Genomic DNA, 20,928 nt, shown 5'->3' on the forward strand with positions numbered 1-20,928 from the left:
ACCACAATGCGGACCATATAAATACTTATGGTTTTGGTTGATGAATCGACAAACTGGTCATATGTTTGTCCACACACATTGCTGCTAAACCTCATGGCCGATTAAGGGTTCACCACCCTACTTATCCCTTAAGGTCCTGGAGATTGGATGATGCTGGAGAGTTTATATCGACGGTTTTCGATAAAGTATTGCATGTGTTTTGGGTTTATAATTTGAACATCGAATTCCCATGTTCACCCCAACTAGCCTCGCCTACCAATCATAAAACGCAATTTAAATGATCACCCGAATTTTGGTAAACGTATCAAGTTTTCGATTTTTGCCTAGGGCAATGCAATCTTGTACGCAGCTATGTTGGTCCGCCTTGAGGATTATTGTCACCCAACCTATATGACGTTACAGTTGGTTAATGGGTGCGAACCTGACGATTTTTGTATTTACGCATTTGGGTGTGCATTCCATGTGCCAAGTTGTGTCGCTGCAACGTACCACCATAGGTCCTCAAAGAAAAATGTGTATCTTTTGTCGATCATGATTCTCCTTCACACTAGCTCTCTTAGAGTCCTTACATGCGATCTTTTTACCGCTCATTTGCGGGTTGTCACTTTAATGAGACAGTCTTCCCGCCATTAGGGGGAGATAAGAATGTGAACGTTCCTGTAGAACGGCACGAAATTGCGTGGACGTTACCCACTATGTCTCATCTCAATCCTCATACCGCACAAGTGTGATAAGCAAGTGCGATGAATTCTAGTTTTCAGAATGTTGCTCCAGACGCATTCCTTTAATCTACCTAAAGTGACGAAATCATATACCAGCTGTAAACATGCCTACAAGGATAGACATACTTAACGGATGTCAAGTCAACATCCCTGGAGGGTGTGCTGCCCTTATTGGACGGTTTGGACGCCCCTGTTGGACGGTTCAGTACACCAACAGATAGCCAATCAATCTGTCTTGGCCTGGAGCATGACATATCACTCGGTTTGTAGGATTCACTTTCCTAGAAGAGGAAGGCATGACACAAAATGAATCTAAACTCGATCGCTTTCAATCTCATAACATTAATCCGGATTTCTCCCAAGACTTAAAGTTCTTGGTCCAGTATACTAGTTTGGATGAGCTAAATGGAATTGAAATGAGATTATCATCGATGATGTTTTCACTTATATTGTAGCTACCAACATAAATGAAAAACGATGATATCGAATCGTGTTCCGTTTATTAAGTGACAACGTAGAACTGATTGGACAACTAAAGTTACAATCTAGGTCAAATTCCTTACCAAAGTGTGTATTGGACCTGTCGTTCCTACAATGTCCAAGATAACCCTGTTGTGTTACAAGTGGGAAAGTAAGCGTTATGAGATGAATGAAATAGTGCGATATGATGCACTCCTTACCGCGCAAGGTTTATCTCAAACGTCCTGTGATTGATAGCAGCATTATGAAATGTGGTTAGTGTTTTCTCCATGGGGATATAAATACGGAGATTTACATGTAAGTTCTCCAGGAATTACATAAACTGTTTCAAATAGTTCCAAAACCACGGAACACCCTCTTAACTTGTTTGAGGCATTCACTTACAATCCGACGGATGTGGTATACCCGTCTAAGTGATTATTTGATCAATCAGAGATATGAATTATGGCATTACGTGTTAAACTATGAAGTTTTATTCCAAATTGCTAGAGTTACAGTTTATGTCGTTGACACGAATCTCACTAAGACTCCAGAAGAGTTTGAGAAAATTGTAATGCACCTGAAGATGGAATTTGAGATGAAGGATCTTGGGAAAACTCGTTTATACCTTAACCTGAAGTTGAAGTATTGTTCTGACGGTATTTTGGTCTACCAGTCGAACTACATCCCGAATGTGTTACCTTTGAGTATACATTTGATCGTCTATACGTTATATGCAAATGAGACCCTTGAAGAGGTTATGGAATATGAAATTCCATATATGAGTTCAACTTTGCGCTTCGTTGTACTTAGCTCATTGTATTTAGACAGGATATTTATTTCGCTGTTGATCTTGGTAAAAGATGCAGCACCGCGCCTACATGTAACCACTGAATTGGTATTAAAGACGTACCCTGAAGGTACTACGAGGGCAAATCCCAATGCATCTCGAGCGAATCCAACCCCCTGATCCTCAGAAAGATGTTTGCCTTGTTTGTTATGTTAACGTTGGTTACTTATCAAACCCGCACAAGGCAAAATCCCCGAATGGTTATGTCTTTACCGTTAGGGATATCGCAATATCTTGGAGGTTCACGATATGACCTTAGTTGCGAAATCTTCGAATCGTTCTAAGATTCACCTCACTTCACTACGCCACAAATGAGACATGGTTAGAAGTTCTTGTTGAGCATATTTGAAGTACTTGTTGTGTTTTCATCCATCGTTGAGTCCCAATGACGATCCATGAAGGCTATGCTACATTTATCAACCCGACTAAGACATGATACATCAACGAAGTTAACGACAAGACATATTGCGTCTACATCTACATCAGCAAAGTATCAGGAGATTGAAGTCATGCAAGCCGATCCCAGACAACCTTGCCGACCTCTACACGACGTCATTGCCAAATTCAACCTTCCAGAAGCTTGTTCTAGGAATTGGTATGTCTAACTATTCATATGCAATGCTTGTAGTTCTCATTTGGGAGTTATGTCAAACTCAGGGGGAGTATCCAGAAGTATACTCACTTGATCTTAATGTACTTTTTTCCCCTACAATTATGAGCATTTTTCCCACTAGGTTTTTGCTACCTAACTAGGTTTTAACGAGGCACCCATCCTAGGCTGATCATACCCTCGTGAGATATTCTACTTGCGTCCAAAAGGCATATAGTTTTGACTTAATGCAACTTCTCACTTTTCTCCTTAGTCTATGGGTTTGATCTCACCTTGGGTTTTACCATAGTGAGGTTTTGTGAGTTTTACTTTTTATGAATTCTTCCGTTGATTTGAGACTCGCATTCGTTCATTGTGTCGACAACTTCATCAACTGTACTTGCTTCATCACTGAATACTTGATGTGCCATTTACTTAAGTATTTACGCACTCAAAGGGGAGTGTTGAAGTCCTATTGGAATTGGAATGTGATTGTGTAAATCCTAGTAGATATGAGAATGTATCTTATATTCCTATTAGGAGTAGATTACTTATTAAATGTTGTAATCCTAAAGGGTAAGGAATTAACCTTCCCTACTACTATAAATAAAGGCACAATGGGGTGGAATAACACACACCCACAATTACACATCTCTCTATTCTCTCTATTATTGCTGCACCTTTCTCTCTCTCTATGGCTTCCATAATTGTTCAGTAAATTATGCCTACAATAGAATATATTAATTGTAACATTTTTAACACTAAGGGAATATATTTAAAAATAAAAAAATATTTTATCATTGAAATAATTAATGATGTTATTAATACCCAATGATCTTGATCAAAAATTGAAAAGGAATAGGGTTTTAATCAATGGAGTATCAAAGAGAGGGATGAGAACCTAATTTCTCCTTTTTAGATTGTATATTTTATTATCGTGTAAAATGTATATATTAATTGGGGAATAATTTAATAACTATTCAATTTTATTTTTTGTATCATATTTATAGTCTATAAAAAAGTATGCGGGTTTAAAGGAAAATGAAAAGGGTCAAAGAAGAACAGTGGAACGGATATAAAATGAATGTACATGAATCGACACAAAATGAACATAATCAAAAGATGAAAAAAATTTGAAGTTTTAATTATTTTGATATTATATACTTCACTTCTCCAGTTCCCCCTCATCCTTATTCCTCCTACGGTCCTAACCCTCTCTTCATCCTTGTCCATTCTTTATTTTTCTCATGAACTTTTCCTCCATCTCTATTCTTGAAAACTAAAAAACAACTAACAAATCTTTACTGTCCAATCATCATAATCGGAATCATTCAATATTCAATTTGGAGATCATTTAGCTATTTATATGCATAAAACAAACGGAAGATTCATCATGATGATGTCATTTGTTACCAAAACCGTTGATTAATGTAACATGCGTAGATGATTAAACGATCTCCAAATTAATTAATTTTTACAAATATAATTTTTAGTTGATCATAAAGAGAATTAACATCGATTATGATGTTCCCTTGACAATGGACACAAACATTATCCAAAAAGAAATAAGTTATCAAAGGGATGTTAAATTAAAAGTCTAACATCATATGAATAATACAAATGAGCCCATTAGCCCAAGTACAGAAAAAATGCAAATGGGCTTGTTTGGGCTTTATATTATAGATTTGGACCTGCCTGAACGCATAATAATTTGTGCAGAATAAAATCAGGTTCTTTGACGGGTTGTTTCTTCATTCGAAGACATCAACTGTCTTTGGCAACGTGTGCGTGTGTGTTTTTTTTTTTTTTTTTTTTTGGACTAAATAATTAAGTTTTGTTTGTCCGTGCATTTGTATAAACAAGTTTTGAAGCAGATTGTACGGTATCACTTGGACATGGCATTTATCGGTCATCGTGATTGCATTAGTTAGTTAAGCATCGGATTCTCTGACTATATTACTGGATCATAGAGTAATAAAACACGGCATATCATATACTAACCTTATTGGTTACATATGACAGAGAAGCTGGTCAGCTTACTATTTCAACTTCATCAAAAGGTTAACTTTTGTAACTTGTCATCCAGCGCGTCGCTAAAATTACTGTTCTTTGTTGGTTTATTATATGTCATTCCACCGGGGCTTCTACCTATCTGATTCACAAGAGGATCCAATGCTGATAATATAATGGAGAGGTACGATGAATTGAGAAAGGGACTGGGTGATATCCGCTTCTGTTTTGGCAATGTGCCACCAATCCTTCCCTGGTCATACAGAGACGTAGACTCCGCAGCTGCCCGCTGTTTGGTGCTACCATCTACATATAGTAGATCATCTATCCTTGCCATTATGTTGAAGGCTATGCTTTCCATCACCCTAGAGTAGCTCTCAAGGATCGATTGCCCCACATCCTGCAGCACGCAGAAAATTAAGTTCTTCCGATTAGAACATAAAATTCACAGCATAATTTTCCGACTAGAGAACAACAATACAAGACAACAACATGCATTTTTTTTCAAACTAAGACTCCTCATGCATAACATTGAATTAGTAATCTTCCAGTTTCAATATTTTTGTTCATGCTTGTGACTGACGAGAAAATGTGCTCACTTGTATTCGAGCAAAGATGATAAAATTTGTTAGGCGCATACCTTGTTGTACTGAATCTTGTTCATGTCCACAGCGGTCTGTGGGAGGCCAGGGAACCATATTTTCAGATTCTGTAAGAGGGTATCTGCCCTATACGCGAGAAGCTTACTCTTTTCTATGTAATTGACAAAGCCCTTGAACTTTGCACCCCAGGATGACTTTGCAGAATTTACATGAGTTGGACAGGGTTTTGCGTGCTTATGCTTCCAAATGTGCACGGCAGCCTCAATCCTGTTTGCTATTTCAAGAGTGGTGTATTTGTAAGTAAATTATGCAACGGAAAAATTTATTCACAATTATCAACTTAACCACTTACCTGTGGAAGACATCGTCTTAAAGAACTAGGATTAATAGCTGAAGTTCTTCTGCAACTCTACACAACCGAAAGCAAGGCTCGCTCAATGGGGCTTGAATTTTCTGTAAACTTGCGTGTACTGTGACAGAGCAGGGACCTCAGTTTTATACTTCATACGATGGAATTCAATAAGGATCCCTCCCATTAAGTGATCCTTATCAAGGAGTAGCCTTATCGAGAATGTATCTGAATTGAAACTTTAATTAATACAACTCCTGATAAGTCTACCACAAGTGTCAATCCTAATCTCCTTATCATTCCAAATGTCTTTAATCAAATCACCAAAGTGTTTGCTCTCATATAGAACTTACAGTATTCCGATGAGAGGTCCAAGTAATCAAGAAGGCGTTCTGGGGACAACCGATCAGCAACTATGAGACGGTAAATGACTTTGCCTAAACAAGATTTCCCACTCTGAGGAGACTAGTAAAATGATGTCAACATACATATGGTAATAAATCAGATCAAATCGAGAAATGAACATCAAGCATAACTTAGCCATCTCATGCCTAGACCCCTAACTGGAAAGGATAGCCAATTCGAACACAGATGCATCTAAACTTCAAAAACGACAGCACTCAACATGGATAAAATCTAGACAATCTGGAAAAGTACAACGATGGTTGAAAAATTGACTTACCAAGCCTCAAAATAACTAGAGTCCATATTGGTTTCGAAAAAAAGCAACAAGAAATGAATGTGTTGATCTCTGCATATTCTATGTGCGCATCTAATATCTACACATGATTGGTCATGCATAGGAATAGATACAAAAGTACAGATTTTTTTAAGGAAATCTTGTTTAGGGAATTATGAGATGAATGTGGATGTGGACGTGCTTCATCCGTTGTTTAAGGAAATCTTGCTTTTAACTATTGACGTTGAGGTTAATTAATGATGATGTTATCTATACATAAATTAACAAAAAATGTGTGGAAAGTCAAAATAAGATGCGTATAACACTATCTTTAATTAATAATCTTGTACTTGTGCAACATCACCATATTATAACTTACTATCACCATATGTTAATTAAGATTTGTTCATGGAATCAGTGTGTTATGATTATGATTCTATGGCCATCTCATCCTTACAAATAACAATTGTTGGGCCCTGATTCATTTCTTGGATAAAAATCTGAGCAACTAATACTAAGACAAGTGTTAGGGTTGAAATTTCTTTTATCATGTGTGCTCTCGTAAAATGACACAACTTATAAAAAGTTATCGTATTAATTATCTTTCACATTTTTTTTATTGGAATTAACCATCGAACCACAAATATGAGTGTCATGAGATTCGATGCTTGATTTTTTTTCTGGAGAGCTTCGATGCTTTATTTTAAGCCCAAATATTCTGGGCTACAAACCAAAAGCGTAAAGCGTTGGGCGCAAGCCATGTTGTCATACGCTCGACATGCCACTGCCTTTGTACGCAATCCCCATTGCCCACCATCCCTTTTCATACACACATCATCAGTTCTCAAATCAATTCCATTTCCAATTTGCTCTCTCTCCTCCTCCTCCTCTCTCCCAAAACCTAGAAACACGAACGCAATGGGTTCCCTCCGTGCCCTAGACGTCCCCTTGCACTACCCTACCGCCCGCCGAGACGAGTCCGTCGTCGACGACTATAACGGCGTCAAGGTCGCCGATCCTTACAGATGGTAATACAAGCAACTCCACTTTATTAGGGTTCAAGATTTTAATCGCCGATTTTTTGTTTTCAAAGAATTTGATTGAATTTTGGGGTTTTCTTTCGTCGTTTAGGCTTGAAGATCCTGACTCCGAAGAGACGAAAGAGTTCGTACAGAAACAAGTAGAATTGACGCAGTCGGTTCTGAAGGAATGCGATACGAGAGGCCAGCTTGGGGAAAAGATCACCCAGCTTTTCGATCACCCGCGTTATGATTCACCTCTTAAGCGAGGGAACAAGTACTTCTACACCCACAACACTGGGCTTCAAGCCCAAAGTGTCCTCTACGTGCAGGTATTCCCTTTGCCTCAGAATTTGATTACCAACTGCATATGCTTTCATCCATTCGATATATTTGTCTGTTTCTTTAATTTGTGGTTTTAGGATAGTTTGGATGGAAAAGCAGAGGTGTTGCTTGATCCAAATACGCTTAGCGAAGATGGGACTGTTTCTTTGAACACTTATTCAATTAGTGAGGACGCCAAGTACTTGGCCTATGCCCTTAGTTCAAGTGGCAGTGACTGGGCCACGATTAAAGTGATGCGGGTTGAGGATAAGGCGGTCAAGCCTGAAACTATATCATGGGTAAGTGCTGAGTTTTCCTTGTTTTGATGTAATTAGAAACGAGTGTTATCAGTGAGACTATTTGTCGTTCTGAGCGTACGATTTTTTGTCAACGTTGGTTTCCAGGTCAAGTTTTCGGGTATTTGCTGGACACATGATCATAAAGGGTTTTTCTACAGCCGCTATCCAGCTCCAAAGTAAGAAGCATTCTGTATCTTTACTTTAAAGTGTGACATGTGAATTTTTATGCGGTTATATAATCAGAATGGTTGTTAGTTCAAAACTTCAGTTGTAAAAAATTAATGACTAAAAGTTCAAAGAAAAGGACAGAAGTGGTGTATAAATTGTTGCTTTACTTATTTGGTGAAGATCTATAGATGGTTTGGCAATTGCAAGGCTCTGCTGTGCTTAAGTTTGGGATGTGAGTATAGCAATGTAGATATGATGTTACAGAGACTATGGCAGTGGATAGCTATCTTAGATTTATTTTGAAATTTCCTCGATTGCAAAAGCTATGTAAAATAGTGAAATTAAATACTTAGCCTGCTCATTTATTCTGAAGAGAAGGAGAAGGAGAAGATATTGATGCTGGGACAGAGACCAACTCAAATCTTTATCACGAGTTATACTATCATTTTGTGGGTACTGATCAATCAGAAGACATATTATGCTGGAGGGATTCTGAAAATCCTAAATACTCGTTTGGAGCTGATGTTACAGATGATGGGAAAGTAAGTAGATTTATTATCTTCCTGGGTTTTATGGCTCTCATTTTCTTATTGTTGAAGCAATCGTAATATGTGTTGTTTTTGAAATGAAGATATGTCAATTTTTGTCTCCATATTTTTGGGACTCTACAATAGAATGGAGTTTACATTTTAGGATACATCAAATACTCTGCCCTAAGGGGAACTGCTCAACATGTATCGAAATTGCAATGTCAGTCACAAATATTGGCTTTTGGCTGTCTAAGGCATTGCTTATGTTTTGTCTAATTGTTTAGATCAGATTTTTGTCTAGCCTAGAAAGAGCAGATTTCTTGTGATATTATTTTTAACTAACATTTCTTTTAATTTTTTGTAATCTGCAGTATATTCTTCTGTATGTTGAGGAGGGTTGCGACCCAGTCAACAAATTTTATTACTGTGACATGTCTGCACTTCCTAATGGTCTTGAAGGTCTAAGGGGGAAAAACGATTTACTGCCAGTTATGAAGGTTATTGATAAATTTGATGCACAGTACCATGTCATTGCAAATGATGAAACTGTGTTTACTCTTCTGACAAACAAGGATGCTCCAAAATATAAGTTGGTCCGAGTTGATCTGAAGGAACCAACTGTTTGGACTGACGTTGTCCCAGAATCTGAAAAAGATGTGCTTGAATCAGCATCTGCTGTAAATGGTACCCAAATGATTGTTAGTTACTTGAGTGATGTGAAGTATGTTGTACAGATAAGGGATTTGAAATCAGGTAACTTGCTGCATCAATTACCGATTGACATTGGATCGGTTAATGGGATTTCGGCAAGACGTGAAGACAGTACAGTTTTTTTTGGGTTTACAAGTTTTCTTACCCCTGGTATAATTTATCAGTGTAATCTAGACAATGAAATTCCAGACTTGAAGGTATTTCGCGAAATTACGGTTCCTGGGTTTGAACGCTCAGAGTTCCATGTTGATCAGGTAGAAGCTTGTTGCACTGATATTTTAGTGTCACTAACTTGATCTGACTCATTCTAATCTATCTTCATTTTGTTATAACATTTTACCATAGTTCATTCTACTTTGTGATTAGATCAGTTCTAATATATCTTCAGTTCTCTGGTGTTTGAACCTTCGAGTGCTGTTTCATTGATTGGATTTTCCGTTCTCCAGGTATTCGTTCCCAGTAAGGATGGCACTAAGATACCAACATTTGTTGTGGCCAGAAAGAACATTAGTTTGGATGGATCACATCCATGCTTGCTATACGGATATGGTGGATTTAACATTAGTATTACGCCTTCATTCAGTGTTAGTCGTAGTGTACTTACAAGGCATTTAGGTGTTGTTTACTGCATAGCCAATATCCGTGGGGGTGGAGAGTATGGTGAGGAATGGCATAAAGCAGGCTCCCTCTCTAAAAAGCAAAATTGCTTTGATGACTTCATTTCTGCAGCTGAATACCTTGTATCTGCCGGTTATACCCAACCCAGCAAGTTGTGTATTGAAGGTGGAAGTAATGGTGGACTGCTCGTTGGAGCTTGCATAAATCAGGCGAGTTTTGTCTACTATTTAACCTGTTGCGAGTGATTAAAGAAAATGAAATAAAATAAAAAATAAAAATTTGCTTTCTTGCAGAGACCTGATCTTTTTGGTTGTGCGCTGGCTCATGTTGGTGTTATGGATATGCTACGGTTCCACAAGTTTACCATAGGTGAGTTTCCTTCCTTTTAATCCACTAAGACCAACTCCAGTGGTTGGGGATGAAGCTTAAAATTTTAAGCCATAACCCAAAAAATTGCCCTTCTCCAATGGTTATGGCTTAAAAGTTTAGCCTGAGATTATGAAATAATGATTTTAGCCTTTTTTTTTTTTTCCGGTAACTTTTTTAAAACTAAAATTTATGTGAATTATGTCCTAATTTATTTTTATGGACATTTGAACCTAAAAATATTTAAATTCCGATATCAATTACTAATACAAACTATAATTAAAACTGTACATAAACTTTAAAACAATATACCTTAGCAAATAAAAATTACAACAATTAGTAATACTAGTATTCGTAGGGAGTTGGTTGAGTTGGTGGTGGACTTGGGCAATAGACATTAGATGGATCATTAGATGAATCGAACATATTCTTTGTGGCATGGCTGGCGCCTTAAAATTTCTGGTTGCTTATCATGGGAGAACTTCTTCCCCCTTGGAGTATATTTGTTGAGGTTCTCCTTCATTACCTCAAACTCGAACCTTTCTTGCTCTAAAAGGTCTCTTGCATCTTCGTTTTCCATTTGCTTCTCCATGAGTAAGTGCCTTTGGACGAATTATTCATTTGTCTCCTCTCGCCTATTCTTCCAAAATCCTTCCACTAGCATTAACCATGGCTTTATCCAAGCTTCCCTTCCACAAGTTACATGCTTTGCCGATACTCTTCCATCAATTGTAAACACCTTAGTTCGATTGGTGTTGGAGATGGAATTAATTTGTCAAGGATTTTAGTTTATGCCGATTGCACCATCTTTTTGCTAATAGAAACCCTTGCCAAGCACAAAGCAACACCTTCATCATTTTACAAGCACAAAGCAACATCATGAAAAATTTGGAAAAGGGAAGAAATAGTTTTGGAAGTGGAATTTGATTTAAATTTTTGTGGATGGTTGAACAAATTAAGACGTGTTTATAAAGTTTTTGAGTGAAATTTGATTTCATTTAATTTGAGGACATTAATATAATTTTGGGCTGACAGATCTTTTTTTTAATCGTTAGATATTGATATCATTTTGATCACAGCAGTTGGATTATAAGTAAAAAAAGAAAAAGAAAAAAGAAAAAAAAAAAAAGAGGTTTGAAATAAGACCGTTGTTTGATCCAACAGTCATTATTTGGACCATTTGATCACAGTTGAAATAGGACTGTTGCCTGGGCCCCTTCGTGCTTTGTTGGCGTGTGGTGCTTGCTTTGGGAATTTGGGCTTCAGTTGTGGAGCCCACCTTCATGGGAGACAGTTTGGTGGGTCCAGAATGATTTAAGCCAAGCTTTTAATTTTTGGGGGCAATCTAGACCAAAGATTTATTTTCTCTTCAAGGCTTATTTTAGCCCTATGGTTGGAATTTGTGTGGGGTGATTTAAGACTTAAATTATTTAAGCTTTATCCGAACCATTGGAGATGATCTGAGTGTTTTCTTTTTCCTTTCTTTTACTGTATATGTGTCAACATATGTCTGATTTAAGAGATGTTTTCAGGTCATGCCTGGACTTCTGATTATGGCTGCTCTGACAAGGAGGAAGAGTTCCGTTGGTTAATTAAGTGAGTAATGTGTCTTTTTTTTTACTTTTTTCCCACGTCCTACTGTTGGTGGTGTTAATGTTTTTGATTGCAACTTGCGGTTTTACATATGGTAATTTTTTAAAGCAATGTAGTAGTAGTATTTCACTACCTTGCTAATTTTTGTTTCTGGAATGAGAGTAACTATTAGAATAAGAGGGATTATGCATTATGAGTCCTCTCTTCATCAATCTGCTTAGTAGGCGGTTTGCGATCATATTTATTATGTTTCTGGGACAAGCACAGATTTCTGGGTTTTCTTACGAATATAAACTTGTGCTTATCCTCTCCCTATTCTACCTTCTGCTTTCAGGTACTCGCCTTTACACAATGTTAGGAGACCATGGGAACAACATGCAAGCCAACCTCACCAATACCCATCTACCATGTTATTGACTGCGGATCATGATGACCGAGTTGTACCACTACACTCGTTGAAGTTATTGGCGGTTAGTCTCTTTTGCGAATAGAATCCATAAGACATTGATGAATGGGAATTTAAACCTGGTGGCCTTAATGTTATATTCTCACCGTTACTGCTGTTATCACTCATTATCAAACAAAAATCTTTTATTGATGTGTGCTCATCTTTGTTGTTAGACCTTGCAATATGTTCTGATCACAAGTTTGGAGAATAGCCCACAGACAAATCCGATTATTGGTCGCATTGAATGCAAGGCGGGGCATGGAGCTGGACGTCCAACCCAGAAAATGGTAAGTATTGGATGTTTTCGTTATTAGATTATTAGTTGTGTCATAGTCATTGTATTTGTTTATCTGCCCCTTGTATGAACAGATTGACGAAGCTGCTGACCGGTATAGTTTCATGGCTAAAATGTTGGGTGCATCATGGATAGAGTAGATTTTATCGATGCTGGAGAAAAAACATGAAAAGTACGCCTGATGATTTTATAAACGCCCAAGATTTTTGGATACCTCTTATATTCGACTGTCTGTAACCTTAATTTTTGGGCCTCCTGTGTTTGCTTACTCTTTCTGTGCTCGTCGGCCTTTTTTACAAAAAAAAAATAAATTGAAATGTACTTTTTATGAACTATGGTGGGCCCTATGTTCGATATTCCCTCTTTTTCTTTTTTTTTTTCTTTCTGTTGATGAACTAGAGTGGGCTGTAGATTTTAGTCACCTACAAATCACTATGAAATGACCATCTTATCCTCACATATGAGACTTACGTGCATGCTACTAACAGAGGAATGACGAAGCATTAATTCCCATTCAAAAGATTTCCCAAAACAAAGAATTTCTATTTTTCGCAGGATCTGCGTGTAACCCACGTTTTCAATTGGCTTTTTTGATTAAGCTTATTGTCGAGTCATTCTTGTTGCTCATTTTTTTTTAATATTAGCATAGAACACTCCAAAGATTTAGACACCTAAAAATAACTTTTGAGACCCATAATTGTTTTTATTTAGTTTTTCTACTTTCAACATAAAAATAACTTTTGGGACCTAATAAATGGTATGACTGCATCCAAAGGTCTTGTAATACTTTCCTCAGTTCCCATGTAAAAGATTTTCCAAAACTAAAAATTTCAATTTTTCACATAATTCGTGAAGCCCATGTTTGCAATGGGTTTTGTGAAATTTTGCAAAATTCATCATAAGCCTATTTTCAAGTCATTCTTGTCGCATCACATGTTTTATAATATTAATGTAGGACATTCCGAAGATTTTAGACATCGAAAAATAACTTTGGAGCCCTTATTATTTTTATTTAGTTTTTCTACTTCGACCTTTAAAAATTCATACAGAATACTTTCGAAACCCAATAAATTGTACAACTGCATTCGAAGATCTTGTAACTTGTTCCTCAGTTCCCAAGCAAAAGATTTTCCAAAACTAAAAATTTCAATTTTGTTATAGAGCCCGTGAGTTATAACCCACGTTTTTAATCAATTTCATGATTTTTTTTCAAAATTCGTCATAAGCCTATTTTTGAGTCTTTGTAGCGGCATCACATGTTTTTTAATATTAACGTAGGACATTCCAAAGATTTTATACACCTAAAAATCACTTTTGGGACCCGTAAATTTTTCTATTTAAACTTTCTATTTTCAACATTAAAAGTCCATAAAAAAAAAATACTTTCGGGACCCAATAAATGGTATGACTGCGTGACGACCCGTCCCTAATTTTCCTATGTAATTTCTCCCTTGACTTGTGAATTGTCTATTATGCCCTTTGAGGTAAGTGGTGTGGACATGTTAATTTCTCTCTTTATTTATTTTCTCACTTCCGTAATTATTTTGTACACATTGTTATGAGTATACGTGAATTTTTATCAGTGTGAAAACATTGTTATGGATAGATTTCGATTTCCTCTTACTGTAGAAAAATCAGAAGACTTATCCCTAGTTTCCTATTTATCCTAGCTGTGCCCTTCCCTTTGTGTCACTCACCAATCAACTCCCTCAAATCTCTCACCAATCCCATCTTTTCCCTCTACACTGCACCCAATCAGAAATAAAAAAAAGGAACTCTCTTTCTTTTTCTTCTCTCTCTCTTTCTTGTATACCATTCCCTCTGCAGCAACCCTATATGAGCTTCAAAGGTCACAGATCGAACCCAAGAATCTCATTTTCGTGCTCATCTGACTTCCACGGGCACAACCATACCCTTAGAACTCAATTTAGACGAGATTTGACTCGTTAACTCCGAAGGTCAGAACTTGGATGATTTGAGTTCGACGTATTTTCGAGTGAGTTAGGAAGTTTTGAAGTTTGGGGAAGCTCCTATGCAACTCCTTGAGGCTCATTCAACAATTTGGAAGAAGTTTGGAAGTGAAACAACTGAGTTTCAAAGAGTTTGCTTTTGGCTGGAACTTTTGAGGTGTTTTCTGACCACCTCCATCCACCTTTTAGACTCCAAAAATGTATAACACGATTCTACTCTTCATAAGCTTCAAATCCATATAATGTAGTCGAAAATGGTTAAGAAATGAAGAAGTTATGCAAGTTTGAAATTTTTCCAAAATCTAACGAAGTTGAGTTGTAGACGGCGGAGGAGGCGGCGGACGTCGGAGCTCGACGAAGAAAGAGACGGAATATTTTAACAACGTTAAGTAACGCCATTAAATTCTGTTAAGGACTTAACGGAATATTCCTAACGGCCGTTAGGCCTCTGTTAGGGTTCGCCTGCTCGTGGGGGCGCGTGCAAGGTCCAAAATTATTTCTAAAAATTTAGAGATGTTCGTGACGTCGAGTAGCTCGATTTCATGTATTTAAACCCTAGGTTTGAGCAAACTATAAGGGTTTTATTTAAGTTTCCGTATATGTGCTTTAATTAATTCTTTTATAGTTATTTCACATATAAGGGAAACGTATCTCGAGGACTTATAGGGCCAGGCTAGGCTCAGGGGCTACGACCCGACGACGTACTTGTGAGTGGGCAGTTTGTTTTTATACCTATACATAGTTATAGTTTCCATAAATGTGTATTTACTTCATTTTTACGCTTATATTTGTCAAGTATTCGTTATTGTGATATAAATTGTGATAAATGCTGCTATATGGTTGAGATATTACTATCGTGACATTCATACATATTTGTACATGCTCATCTGCTGCACCCTGGTGTTAGTACTCGCCCCAGGGCCAGAGCCAGTCCTTCATGTGTATGTTCACATCCGCACCATTCGCTCGCCTTGGATCCAAGTTAGGTGCCAGTTATGTCGGGTAGATTGCATTAGGCAATCCGACCTGTATGTGACCGTGCTTCTGCACCAGCCTTCACGTGATCGTTTTACTAGAGCGTATGGATTACACCCAGTCCTGTTCATATCAGAGATTATCTGTTCGAACTCGTGTGTCAGCTTAGATGGATGAGCACTTAGTTATACTTGATTATCACATGATTATATTACTGTGGCATTTCATATCTCATGACTTGGCATATTTCTTGGTTATATTGTTGTTATTGTTGTTTACATACCTATGCAGTATGTTTTAAGGAAACTATACTTGTTTTACGGCGAAGGGTTAGTATATTCGAAAATAAGGGTGTTCTTATAAGCATTGTTTTGCTGATCCACTCAACTTTGTTTTTCACCCCTCCAGGACCTAGATAGTTGTACTATTTGTGGTACTTTAGGATCATTTGGCAGTTCTGACATTATCTTCGGTTTAGATGTACGAACTTATCATTGTTGTGTAATAAGTGTACTTTAGCTGCTTTGACTACTCTTTGGTAATCGTATTGTCTTTTAAGCTCTGAAATTGTAGTGGGTTATTCCCATGACCGCGCACTCTTTCACTGTTCAGTATTATTAGTTCTAATTAGTTTTAAATTTATTTCACTTTTCACATCACTTACCCTTATGGTTACGTCACCTCACTGTGATGACCAGCATACTTCGACTTTCCCAGGTCGGGGTGTGTCAGATTGGTATCAGAGCCAATTCCTAGTAGGAAGTGTGCTGACGAGGACGTCGGGCCCCTAAGAGGAGTGGATTGTTAGATCCCACATTGCCCAGGGGAATGGATCCTCTATGCCTTATATGTACATACCCACATCCAATTAGTACGAGGCCTTTTGGGAGCTCACTGGCTTCGGGTTCCATTGGAACTCTGAAGTTAAGCAAGTTCGCACTAGAGCAATCCCAGGATGGGTGACCCACTGGGAAGTTCTTGTGTGAGTTCCCAGAAACAAAACTGTGAGGGTGTGGTTGGGGCCCAAAGCGGATAATATTATGTTATGGTGGAGTCGAGCCGGGATGTGATGGGGGCTCGGGCCAGGATGTGACAAAAAAATACTTTCGAAACCCAATAAATTGTATGACTGCATCCGAAGATCTTGTAATATGTTCCTCAATTCCCACGCAGAAGATTTTCCAAAACTAAAAATTTCAATTTTTGTTACATAACCCGTGAATTACCCACGTTTTTAATCAATTTCACGAATTTTTCAAAATTTCATCATAAGCCTATTTTTGAGTCATTGTAGCACCACATGTTTTCTAATATTAATGTAGGACATTCCAAAGATTTTATATACCAAAATCACTTTTGGGACCGTAACTTTTTTTATTTAACTTTTCTATTTTCAACATTAAAAATCCATAAAAAAAATACTTTCGGGACCCAATAAATGGTATGCCTATATCTAAGATCTTGTGACAATTTCCTCAGTACCCTACAAAAAATTTCCCAAAACTAAAATTTCAATTTTTTCACAGACTCGTGTTTTCAATCGATTTTGTGAATTTTTGCAAAATTCATCAAAAGTTTATTTTCAAATCATTCTCGTCACACCACATGTTTCATAATATTAATGTATGGCATTCCAAATATTTTAGACACCTAAAAATAACTTTCGAGCCCCTAAATTATTTTATTTAATTTTTCTACTTTCAACAATAAATTCCACAACTACATCTGAAGACCTTGTAACATGTTCCTCATTTTCCACACAAAAGATTTTCTAAAACTAAAAATTTCAATTTTTTTACATAATTCGTGAGTAACCCACGTTTTCAATAAGTTTCGTGAATTTTCGCAAAATTCATCAAAAGCTTATTTTCAGATATTCTTGTTGCACCACATGTTTCCTAATAGTAGTCTAGGAGATTCCTAAAATTTTAGAAACCTAAAAATAACTTTTGAGGCCTATAATTATTTTTATTTAATTTTTCTACTTTCAACACTAAAAATCCATAAAAATATTTATGGGACCTAATAAAAGTTACAATTGCATCCAACGTGTAAAACCATGCTCATTAATGCTGAAATCGTCGCCCGAAGGTAAATCCGTAAATCTCATTAATGAGGTAATCAACTAGGGGTATCATAATCACCTAAAGGCAGTACATGTCCATCGCCCGAAGGTGAAGTTGAATAACATGTCCATCACCCCGAAAGTGAAGCTGTATAAAATAGCATACATCCACACCGACACTAGCCTTGGCTAGTGAAGCTGTCCGACACTACTTTTGGCAGTGAAGCTGGAGGTATGTAATATATCATATCTCACTCCTCCATCATTTGTCATATGGCCATAGACATCTATACCAGTGGTGTGCAGATGTGTCGTATGATAACCCACTAGATAAGTACCAAAAACATATCTCAAAAACTCATATTAAATCTCAGAGTTCAAATGCACAAAGCATCATCTCAAAAAATCATATAACTTTCTAGCTCAAACCATCTTCATAACCATAATATATCCATAGAAATCCATATTGCAAATCCGATATTTCATAACCTTTAATAAAACGTAATTTTGATAAATTAAAATTTTTGTAAACCATGATTATAAAAGTTCATAATCCATAATATAAAAAGATATTCAAATAATGGAATATGCAATGCATGCTAGGCTAATATTTTGTAAGGCATAATAGTTAAGAAGGGGTCCACTCACAGTTATTTAGTAAAACTCTACTAAAACGTTAAAATTTGGGAAAACGAACTGCGGATTCGGATTCGGCATGTCGGAAAACCTAAAAAAGGACCTCGGGTTTCCCCCTACACGCCATCGCACGAACAGCCAAGAGGCGGCGGCCCAAATGGCCACGAGTAGCCGCACTCAACGGTCGACCACCTCGACTCGCCAGAAAGTTCAACAATTCTAAAAATTCTCAAATTTTACAAGAATGAAGATCTCAATGAGAGGAACAACTACTTTCATACCTGGGTTGAGTTCCAATTCGGCCGGAAAACACCCCAAATCGCCCTCGATCCCACCGGAACCTTAGAAATATGTGGATTCGATATGTCACCTTCAGTGGTCCGCCGCCCTTACAATTGTTTGGGCGGCCTCAAGGGGAGTTTAATGGTGGTGGTAATTGGAAGATGACGTTTCAGAAATGGTGGATCTCGGCAAGGATTTTTCGTGGCACCCACAGTGGGTTTTTCACCAAACTACAACTAAATTTCTTCTGATTTTGGGTGGAAATGGAATAGGGATGGTTGAGGAATGTTTTCCAGGTGGTGGATTGCCTTGCTTCGTCGGAGAAATGGTGAGAGGGCTGTCGAAATTCATCAATTTCGTCCGGTCGGGTCGAGTCAAAGAATGAAACCGGACTAAGTGATCCAGTGAGTCTCTCATCTCTCCCATCCCCTCATTTCTCTCCTTTTCTTCTTCTCGATTGCCCAACACTCCCCTCATTTCTCTTCTTTCTCCTCCGTCCATCTCTTTCATTTCCCTCTTTTATCTTCTCATTACTCTATCGTAGCCACACATGTGGCACCATCAAATTAATGCTCCAACAATATATGGAGCCTTCCAGATTTATGGTCAAATTACCATTTTGCCTTCGACTTCATTCGTTAATAACTCATTCGTTATAACTCCAAATTACGTTCCATTTACGCCCACGCGTTTGTAGCGACAAGTACTATGAGGATACACCGAGAAAATGAATCTTATGTGACACGACAAGGTGGTCAACAAAAGTCAACGTATTTGCCTCGAAGGGCATTTTCGTAAATTCACGTTTTAAAATTAGAAAAACTATAATTTTTGGGGACGGGTCGTTACATCACTTTTGGGACTGTAACTTTTTTTTATTTAACTTTTCTATTTTCAACATTAAAAATACTTTCGGGACCCAATAAATGGTATGACTATCCAAGATCTTATGACATTTTCCTCATTTCCCATACAAAAAGATTTCCCAAAACAAAAATTTCAAATTTTTCACAAACTCCATGAGTTATAACTCGTATTTTCAATTGATTCTGTGAATTTTTGCAAAATTCATCAAAAGTTTATTTTCGAGTCATTCTCGTCGCACCACATGTTTCATAATATTAATGTAGGGCATTCCAAAGATTTTAGACACCTAAAAATAACTTTTGAGCCCTTAAATTATTTTTATTTAATTTTACTATTTTCAACAGTAAAAAATCATAAAAAATACTTTTGGACCCAATAAATTCCACGACTACATCTGAAGATCTTGTAACATGTTCCTCATTTACACACAAAAGATTTTTTAAAACTAAAAATTTCAATTTTTTAAAAATAATTTGTGAGTTATAACCCATGTCTTCAATAAGTTTCGCGAATTTTTGCAAAATTCATCAAGAGCTTATTTTCGGGTATTCTTGTCGTACCACATGTTTCCTAATAGTAGTGTAGGAGATTCCTAAGATTTTAGAAACCTAAAAATAACTTTTGAGGGCTGTAATTATTTTTATTTAATTTTTCTACTTTCAAAACTAAAAATCCATAAAAAATACTTACGGGACCTAATAAAAGGTATGGTTGCATCCAAAGATCTTGTAATATTTTATTCATTTCCCATGCAAAAGATTTTCCAAAACTAAAAATTTCAATTTTTCACATAATTCGTGAGTTACCCATGTTTTCAATTGGTTTTATGAAATTTTGTAAAATTCATCATAAGTCTATTTTCAAGTTATCCCCGTCGCACCACATGTTTTCTTATATTAATTAGGACATTGCGAAGATTTTAGACACCTAAAAATAACTTTTGAGCCCTTAATTATTTTTATTTAGTTTTTCAACTTCCAACTTTAAAAATTCATAAAAAAATACTTTCGGAACCTAATAAATTGTACGGTTGCATCCCAAGATCTTGTAATATGTTCCACATATCCCACGCAAAAGATTTTTCAAAACTAAAAATTTTAGTTTTTGTTACAGAACCCCGTGAGTATAACCCGCGTTTTTAATCAGTTTCACGAATTTTCCCAAAATTTCAATTTTTTCACAAATTCCCTAAGTTATAACTCGTGTTTTCAATCGATTTTGCGAATTTTTGCAAAATTCATCAAAAGTTTACTTTCGAGTCATTCTCGTCGCACCACATGTTTCATAATATTAATGTCGGGCATTCCAAAGATTTTAGACACCTAAAAATAACTTTTCAGCCCTAAATTATTTTTATTTAATTTTTCTACTTTCAACATTAAAAATATAACATCCCACATCGCCCAGGGATGAGGATCCTGTAAGCCTTATATGTATATTCTCATCTCTACCTAGCACGAGGCCTTTTGGGAGCTCACTAACTTCGGGTTCCATCGGAACTC

General features: G+C 36.9%; 1 protein-coding gene and 1 pseudogene across 2 annotated transcripts; one reads left to right on the forward strand and one right to left on the reverse strand.

The window, feature by feature from the left end:
- Positions 1 to 4,673: 4,673 nt before the first annotated feature.
- On the reverse strand, positions 4,674 to 5,597 carry LOC137741879 (rop guanine nucleotide exchange factor 1 pseudogene; annotated as a pseudogene).
- A 1,394-nt stretch (positions 5,598 to 6,991) lies between these two features.
- LOC137736407 (uncharacterized) lies at positions 6,992 to 12,963 on the forward strand. Of its 2 annotated transcripts, none has more exons than XM_068475684.2 (12): positions 6,992 to 7,288; positions 7,392 to 7,611; positions 7,702 to 7,902; positions 8,008 to 8,078; positions 8,450 to 8,612; positions 8,972 to 9,565; positions 9,758 to 10,138; positions 10,223 to 10,298; positions 11,828 to 11,891; positions 12,223 to 12,358; positions 12,510 to 12,623; positions 12,706 to 12,963. In XM_068475684.2, the coding sequence occupies exons 1-12, from the start codon at positions 7,020 to 7,022 to the stop codon at positions 12,769 to 12,771; spliced, it is 2,355 nt and encodes a 784-aa protein (XP_068331785.2). In that variant the 5' UTR covers positions 6,992 to 7,019; the 3' UTR covers positions 12,772 to 12,963. The 2 variants fall into 2 exon arrangements, with proteins under 2 accessions (XP_068331785.2, XP_068331781.2); XM_068475680.2 differs by having other exon boundaries at positions 6,993 to 7,288; positions 8,444 to 8,612.
- The last annotated feature ends 7,965 nt before the right edge of the window (positions 12,964 to 20,928 follow it).

This window comes from Pyrus communis, chromosome 15 (genome assembly GCF_041283825.1).
Source record: "Pyrus communis isolate YQ-2024b chromosome 15, ASM4128382v1, whole genome shotgun sequence".
NCBI lineage: Eukaryota > Viridiplantae > Streptophyta > Magnoliopsida > Rosales > Rosaceae > Pyrus > Pyrus communis.

Bases quoted from the DNA above. Each gene is read 5' to 3' on its own strand.
- LOC137736407 (XM_068475680.2), top strand. From the start codon at position 7,020: ATGTTGTCATACGCTCGACATGCCACTGCCTTTGTACGCAATCCCCAT. The intron at 7,612-7,701 runs GTATTCCCTTTG...TTGTGGTTTTAG, and splicing joins AAAGTGTCCTCTACGTGCAG to GATAGTTTGGATGGAAAAGC. The intron at 12,359-12,509 runs GTTAGTCTCTTT...CTTTGTTGTTAG, and splicing joins ACTCGTTGAAGTTATTGGCG to ACCTTGCAATATGTTCTGAT.